General features: G+C 39.0%; 1 protein-coding gene across 1 annotated transcript in view; it reads right to left on the bottom strand.

Moving 5' to 3' along the window:
• Positions 1–3,269: 3,269 nt before the first annotated feature.
• The window catches only part of SALL3 (spalt like transcription factor 3), a 22,134-nt gene continuing 16,833 nt past the window's right edge, over positions 3,270–8,570 (bottom strand). Inside the window, exons 2-4 of the mRNA XM_052697872.1 lie at positions 7,580–8,570; positions 7,023–7,363; positions 3,270–6,063 (exon numbers count right to left, since the gene is read on the bottom strand). The exon at positions 7,580–8,570 is cut by the window's right edge and continues 1,943 nt beyond it. Coding sequence (XP_052553832.1) covers positions 5,632–6,063; positions 7,023–7,363; positions 7,580–8,570 — 1,764 coding nt within the window. The 3' untranslated portion in view covers positions 3,270–5,631. The remainder of the gene's footprint in view (positions 6,064–7,022; positions 7,364–7,579) is intronic.

Raw genomic sequence — 8,570 nt, 5'->3', positions numbered from 1 at the left:
GATTTGACTCTAGATTATCCATAGAAAATTGGTGCTCTTTCTAGAAGAAAATCAATACAAGCTCAAAACAAAATGTGATACCAGATAACTCTCATTTGCAGTCAAAAACGGATAATCCATTTGAATACCTAAATAATTGAATGAGGCCCACTAGAGTAATCCAATAGATACTTGATAATGGAGAAACCCCACTGGAAAATGTTACTGAGTAAAATTTTGTATCAGTTTTATCTAGGTTGGTGTACAACATTTAGGACAAGGCTCTCAGTCCTGACTGAAGCCTGCAGGTACTACTGGTGTACAAATAATAAATAATAGAACCTGTACTGTAAACTCTCTAAAATCAGCAGTAATACCAAGCATTTTCCATCTTTGAAACACTGTACAGACATAAAACTATTCCTCACAACACCCCTGTGAGGTAGGTACAAAAGTATTTTCCCATCTTTACTGACAGTGCAACTCATCCCACTTCTACAAGGTGCTGGTCGACTCTGCAGAGGGAGTGCACTCCCAGATTCCCAGGGGCCCCAGGGTTATTTAACTGCCAGGGAGAACCAGAGTCTGATTAGAGACCTGCCCACTTCTCTGAAATGTGTCAGTGGCACAACGCAAAGCTTTTGGCTTTCAGGTTTGTCACTTTGCCAACCGATCGAGCCGTTCTGCCTTCTGGAAAAATAAAATACTATGTGCTGGAGCTGCACAAATTTTATTCTTTTAATTAATCTGCTGATACCTTGAGCATATGCAAAGGAAAAGCATTTGCGTGGTGGCGTGTATGTTGTGTAGCAATCTCACAGCAAGCTTTTCACATTTTTCTACTTAATACATAGAAGTTTTTAGCTCTTTTACTCATTTATGTGAGAAGGGACCGATTATTCACATGGCGTTCTCACATCAAATTCTACATTAAAGGGCACGGTCATGTTTTTCAGATTCAGATTTCATGACTTCCTTAATAATCTTGCAGTGTGTACTAAAATATACATATTATCTCTTCCCTCTTTTTAAAAATAAAGTCCAGGATACTTTTGTCTAGACATACTTTCAATATACTACATAGCTAATCATTTGGAGTATCTCCATTGAAGGCCATGGAGTTTCCAGCGGTGTAACAGCAGGTGTGGTGAAGTTAGGATGAAAGTCTCCATTCTCCTGAATATCTGTACCAGCACACTACCAAACTTAACATCTTCATCTAAAGAAAAGTGTGAATGGCACGTTTCTTAGGGCATCCTGTGAGCTATACACATACCTGATCATATCACTGATTACTTCATCGTTCATTATCCTAGCATTACACACAGGTGTTAAAAAAAAAAAGAAAGGTACATCTTTTGACTTTAGCAGAATTAGAGAAAAAGGAAAAAAAAAAAACAAAACAACAACCAAAACCCACAGTATCTTCCAAATGGCAGAGTACATGCAGAGAAGTAAATTAAAGTCAACAGAAATACAAAACAAATGCAGTCGTAGGAATGCAAAGTATTTGCCAAGATGGAAAGGACAAAATAGATGAAGGAATAGCTATTGTATTGAGGGCTAATACACACACAGAGAAAAAAGGGGAAAAAAAAACCAAACACAAACAGGTAAAAAAGTAATTATGTCACTCATTTGTCATAAATACTCTATTTCTAATCACTTGTGGGAAAAAAATAAGTGAAGAGTTTGAAAGCATTGCTGAAATTTCCACAATGTACAATAACCCTCCCCAGAAAATACCAAAACTTGCATCATTTTCTGATTACAGAATTCCTACATGGCTCTATTTTTAAACATCTGTAGTTCAGCAGACTTTGACTATTTTTACCTGTGTAACACATTTACCTATTCAAATTCTTTAACGTCTTCCTATAAGAACAAAAATACCCCACTGCTTACTTAAGGATAGATAGCATTGGTGGGGGAGGATGGGAAGGCAGAAAACTTTTCTCTGTGTTTTGAACAGTATTATAACTATCAGAGCCCTCTCTTTTTTTGCACGTCAGGATTTCTCTCAGCAAGGCTCAGAGATGTGCACGCAGGGACGTAAGCACAAGCAAAAACCTGTTGTTGAATCACCAGAGGAAACTCGTACCTTCTCTGAGTAGACCTTATAGAACAGAGTATTTTCATAGCAAGGCCACTAAAAGATAATTAAGTCAGATTTTTCTTTGCTTTTCTTTATTTTTTGTCCGTTTTAAATGCAGCAGGCATCCGTCACCAGATCATAGCAGCTTGAAGGCAGAGGTTTGTGCAGGAGATATTTAATCGTATGCCTATCCTCAAGAATGAAAAAGTTACATTTAAATTGGCATGAAAAAATAATTTGGTTAAAGTTAGGCATGCTTTGATGAATTGGGGTCTTGATAAAATAAAGAAAAAAGCCATAGGTTTTATTATACAGAATGTCATTTGGAATGAATGGATGCGAGTTGCTAATTTGGTTCTTAATTTTGAATTTTTGGATTTGAACTTCTGACCAATTTGTTCTCAAATTTTATATCGTGCAGCACATAATGGATTTTAGGTAGATGTTGAAACAACGTGAAAATCAACCTTCTGCTGTAAACAGGACATAAAAAGTGTGCAGAATGCAGTCAGTTTGAAGCAGTAATACTTCCAAAGGCTGCTTTCCCTCCTCCAAGTTGTTTTTTTTGTTTGTTTGTTTGTTTGTTTTTTCCTTCTACTGTCTTGCATGAAATGCTCTGAGGATTTATTTTCATTGGAAAAGAGACTTGAATAATTCTACCCCTTTGCACCGCTAATATACATTAGAGCAGCATTTAAATACAAGGTGTCAACCTTATTCCAGTTTTCAGATGCAACGATTAGAAGCCATTGACACCAATCTACCACAAGTGACCTCATTCTCGTTATCTCACACTGTTATTAGAATAATCAAGGAACGCAATTCAGAAATAATATTACATCCTGCATTTTATTCAACTCCATATGACAAAAATAGTAACCTAGACTAAGACATCCATTTCAATCAGTAGGTGTGTCAAGCCAACAAGATTCAATAATAAAAAATATTGGATCTAAGTAACAATTCCCAGCTGGTTCAGGGAGGCTCCTAGCCCTACATGGTATCACAGTATAAAAATAGTGTCTCTCTTCACCATGCAGAGAGGAATGACCTAACCCTGAATACAAAATGGGCTCAGTCTTACTGTACCATCATCAACCATCTTATTTACAACACTTTACATCTTTCATCTTTTTTTTCTTCTTTTTCTTTTTTCCCCCCCCCTTTTTATTTCTTTTATTTTTTAAACCTTTTTTTTTTGTTTGTTTGTTTTTTAACTTTTTTTTTTTAACTTTTTTTTTTTTTTTTTTTTAAGTTATACACATCCTTTAGGGAATAAAGATAACACTACATGGTACCAAATACTAACAGAAAAACTCACACCAAAAATGACACAGATAAATAAAAACATTCAATTGCTGAAATGCAGCAACATTAAGCCACCTCAGTTTTCTTTTTCAAAATGCCTGGAAACACCCCTAACCACTCACACACTGTGGCAAAAGAAAGATGTTATGTTGTAGAGGCATTATAGATACATAATTTTGTTTATATATAGATATGTATATCTATATATCTATCTCATCATTGTAAAAAATGGAGACGTATAGTTCATTGCTCATTTCCAGTAGAAACAAACAGCTAGTAAGTCTTTGAAACTCTTTGCACTCCATTACACGATGGCAGAAACAGACCATCCTCTTACAGTAAGTTTTTGTTGTGTAAGAAAGATTGTCTTATTTTTTCAGTCTCAAATGAGAAGACCTCACTGTCTGATTCACTCTGCAGGGGCATAAAACTCCTTGTGCTGTTACCCAGCTACCCATAACGTCCCTCAAGCAATTCTGCTGGACGGAAGTTCATAGTGTCAGACTCCACCACGCTTGTAATGCACAAAAATGAGGTAGTACACAAAATGTTTACTGTTCAAGTTTTGATCAAGCCCCAGTCTTCTCAGCATCCCCAGCCTGACTTATGAGTGGAACCATTCCCTTTATTTACTCAGTGTAATTGAAAGAATGCAATCAACATAAAATCATATTCGATTAATCAGAGCATATTGTGCTTCAGAGCGATCTGAGAAGATAATCAGTGAGAGTTGGAAATAAACACATAACATACTACAGCTCATGCTGCCCTAAAGTTATTATTATTTTTTTTTCCCCGCATTATTAGGCAGTCAACATCTTTCTGGTGGGTGTGTGTGAAAGATAGAACAGATCACAGTAAAATTAAACCTACGCAATGTCCTCTGTCATCTATCCTAGACTTGTATTAATATCACACTCCTAAGATAAATGCATCAGAATTCTGCTGGGGGTGGTCACGCTTTTAAGTGGGCTTTGTAGGAAAGTTAAATGAATCATTTCAATTTAAGAAATGGCAGGCCCATTTTTCCTAAGGATCTGACAGTTCTCTGCAGCTTTTCTGCTTAGTTAAGAGAGCTCTCATTGTTTGACCTTAAAACAAAACAAGAAAGTGTAACAGGGCTTCCCCCGTTATTCCTTAAGTCAAAGTACTATTTATAAAATAGTTTACATCTTAGTTCAGTTTCAAATTATAGACAAACCTCCCTAATACAAAATACTAAAAGTGCAATAGTATAAATTAAGAGTTTGCAACCACATTATACAAACATTACCTTTTTATTGTACAGCTTTGATAACATGAAGTATTTACTCACAACTGTTTATTACGTTGTGAATAATTTATGGTGCTAAGGTTTGTCTGTAACTTGTTTTCCAATCATTGAGCTAAAGTCCACACTACATTTTTTTTTCTTTTTTTCATTTAATAGAACAACTGTCCACATAGCAGCTACAAATACTTAAATTAAAAAAAAAAAGTTTGTTACTGACAGGTACTTGCACATGAAAAGCATGCTATCTTTCCCAATAAAACTTCACAATTTTGTCTGCATTAAAATAAACCACTTATTTATAGTAAAACAAGACTTGCTTTAAAAAAAAAAAAGAAAGAAAAAGAAAAAGAAAAAGGGAGAGAGAGAGAGAGAAAAGAAAAGAAAAAGAAAGGTCACATAACCAGATGTATTTTGCAGTACAAGAGCTTCATTTAAATTTGGGGCTAGTATATTGTCTGTTACCCGCATAGTCTTAACATTATAAATACTACAGACAAGGATACTGTAATAATACACAGCATTGGGGTACTAAATCACTTATTTGAGATTAAGATTCCTAAAAACATAGTCCAAGTTGCTAACTAATTTGAACAAAACCAGCAAGTGTGACAGAATGCCATAGCGAAGCCCCCTCTCTCAGTTGATATTAAGGTTTCTAAGAAGAAAGTGGACGTAGACTAGCCTCTTTCTGTGTCTAATGAAGTTATCCAATGGTTTTTTTGTTTGTTTCTGTTAAATTAAATGGTTTCACAGTTCTCAATAACAGTCAAACTCACTGTTGAAAGAAGTACCATGCAGATCTTGCAAGACAACTTTTCAGCAGCCACAAAGTTGGGTATTTCTGCTACAGGTAAAATTTTAAGGGGAACCTATGCATTTAGGTCAGGAAACTAATGCTTAACTTCAAAAGCTGTACATGGAACAGGACAAGTGTTGCGTTGAGTAGTGGTCCAACAGTAATTCGTAACGAATGCTTTTAATTTATGCCAATCTCTTTGTTGTCCTCAATAAATCTGGTGAATGGACGACTGGCTCCAGTTTCAGAACTTGCTTTGTCCAAACCAACAATGGGAGGGCTGCTGCCTGTGCGAGCTTTGTCCATGCCACTGGTAAGGTTGCTTAGAGGTGGGATGGCACCTCCACCAAGACTTACTGGGAGCTGAGGAATGCCTCCGTTCTGTATGACAGAAATCTCATTGTTCTTCATGGCAAGTCCATTTGTGATAGCTGCAGCATATTGGTTCCAAAAACTGGGGTCAACGTTCATGGCCCGAGCTGCCAAATCCTTCTGGAACATTTCAGAGAACTTCAGTGCATCACCACCCAGCAAAGCCATGGGGTTTTCCACGGAGAGGCGACGGCCACGGCGTGCAGGTGCATTATTCCACATGTGCGTTCCCATGTGAACCTGCAATGCAAATGGGACAAGAAACACCCTCACATTAGCATCTTCCAGATGAGTGGCTGGGCTGAGCCCCTTGCTTTTAAAAAAGGTCTTTTAATTCCGGTTTTAGAAAAAGTCTTTTAGTTCACATTGGAAACAAACCAATTCCAGTTAAGACACGGTTCTAAGGCCTGGTCAAGCTGTGCAAAGGAAAATCCAGCTCCGTAATAATCTTTCAGTGTGCACCAAAAGAACAAAGCATATGCATCCTTTTAGGTTTGGACAGTCTCGTATGCAAGCTGGAAATTCTTCATGGTGAAGATTACCAAGTGCTTTTACTCATACTAGGAGATGGCATTTTTTCTGCCCTTTCCCTTTCAACATCTTTTCTCTTAATATTTTATCTCACATCAAATGCATCAATCGTTTTGCTAAATATAATATTAAAAACAGGAACTTCAGGACAGTTAAAAGTGTATTCCCCAGGCTGTGTCCTGGTGGTTAACCAGACTGCGGGAATAGGAGGCACGAGTCCTGCAGTGACCTGCTGTAAATCAGTGGGAAACTGCTTTCTAGTCTGCAGTGCCCTCAAAGCAGAACAGAAAATGGAAATCTGTGACAGGCACACTAGTTGCTGAGATAGTTCTGCATTTCTGGTTTAGAGTGAGCTTATTTTTCAGTGCTGTTCCACAAGAACTGCCAGAGCATGCATACCAGCTGACTGTACATCACGATTGTCCGACAAAACACACTGTGTACGTGTGCATACACTCAGAAGCAGTTTTAAAGAGCACATCCTTGCACAGCCTCTTTTCGGTCCCTATCTTTAACACAGGAGAAGCACGAAACACACCGGCATACAACGAGCCTTGAATCTCCCTTTTTTCCTGTTTCTGGGACACACATTCAGCCCTAAAATCGGCCAAGTTCTAGTACAGTGCCTCAATCCCCCCAAGCCTTTACAGTTGCATTTGGCCTCTTACCTTAAGATTCCCCTTTGTGGTAAAAGCTCTACCACAGATTGTGCAACCAAACGGTTTTTCACCAGTATGGGTGCGCTCGTGTATCTGCAGTGCGCTTGCTGAGGAGAAGGTCTTCCCACAAGACTGACAGTTGTGCTGCTTGGGAGTGCGGCGAGGGGGGGGTGCCAGCATGGGGGTGATCCCCGGACTCATCACTGTCTGTGGTGCAGCAGGAACCTGGATTCCAGCTGGAAGCGAGGGAACCTCACCCAAAGAGATCGGCTTGCTGTGACCATTCACTTCCATTTTGATCATGGTAGGCGCTGTACTGGTGACCAGGCTAGGAGTACTTTGGCTGGGACCTAGAGTAAAGTTGGGTTCAAATAACTGAGAAGGCAGCTCTTTTAATTTGTGCGTCAGTAAGTGCTGTTTTAAATTACCCATAGTGGAACACCCACGATTGCAGACTGTACAAACAAATGGACGTTCTTTAGTATGGCTGCGGTAGTGAATTTCCAATGCACTCTTACAAGCAAAAGGCTTGCCACAGATATTACAAACAGTACTTTTAAACTTACCACGTTCTCTGTTCAGGAACAGCAGGCTAAAAGGAGCCTCCTCTTTGATGACCGGTCTTCCAGGGTTGGTGGATGTCAGATCTAACGCGCCTCCATTTTCAGTTGCAGGTGGTGGGCTGTCTGGCTTTTCAGTCTTTAATTGTATTTCTTGTGGTTCTTCCTGGTTGCTGAGACCTGGGGACTTTGATCTAAAACTTTCACTGTTACTATTTACAGGAGACAAAGCTTGCATGGAGGAAGAAGACTCTGACATTGCAGGGCTGCCTGCACTCTGGCTTTCGAGATCACCAACAGCCGATGAGGAGTCATTGCTCAAATGGTCACTTTCCCCTGATCCGTTTTCTATGGATTTTAAACTGGTCAGCTGCTGACAGTTCATGACAGAATCAATCATTTTCATTTGATTCTCCAAAGCAGCGATACTGGAGATCACAGAAGGCGGTGAGGAAGGACATGACCCAGAGTAAGAGATAAGGGGTTTTGCTGAGTCGCTTGCCATGTCCTTTAACTCTGGGTCCTCTTCCATAGAATTTTCATCAATGTCATCATCGAAGTTGCTCAGCGTGTCAATGTTCTTCTCGTCATAGGAGAGTTCTGAGTCCATGGCATCCTGGAAGCCCTCAGGTAATGGCGTGTTAGGAATCTGCCCACCCATATGCATACGAATATGCTGCTGAAGAACAACTGCATTTGTAAATTTCTTCTGACAAATGGGACATGAGTGCTGTACTCTAAGTGGTGGCTTTGCTCGATGAACTCCAAAATGCGTTTTTAGATTGCCTTTGGTAGTAAAGGCACGTCCACAAATTTTGCATTTAAATGGTCTTTCTCCTGTATGTGTTCTGTAATGCATCTTGAGAGCGCTCTGACAACTAAGCACACGGTGACAAATGACGCATTGATTTGGATCTGTCATCTTCTTATCAATGTTCTCTACTAGCTGCTGTAGTTTTGAGGTTTCTGATGTTTGCATAGAATCTAGCAGACCACC

This window comes from Tympanuchus pallidicinctus, unplaced genomic scaffold, assembly GCF_026119805.1.
Source record: "Tympanuchus pallidicinctus isolate F22 unplaced genomic scaffold, pur_lepc_1.0 scaffold31, whole genome shotgun sequence".
Lineage (NCBI taxonomy): Eukaryota > Metazoa > Chordata > Aves > Galliformes > Phasianidae > Tympanuchus > Tympanuchus pallidicinctus.
Note: the sequence above shows the minus strand (reverse complement) of the source record. Positions and strands in the feature narration are given on the sequence as shown.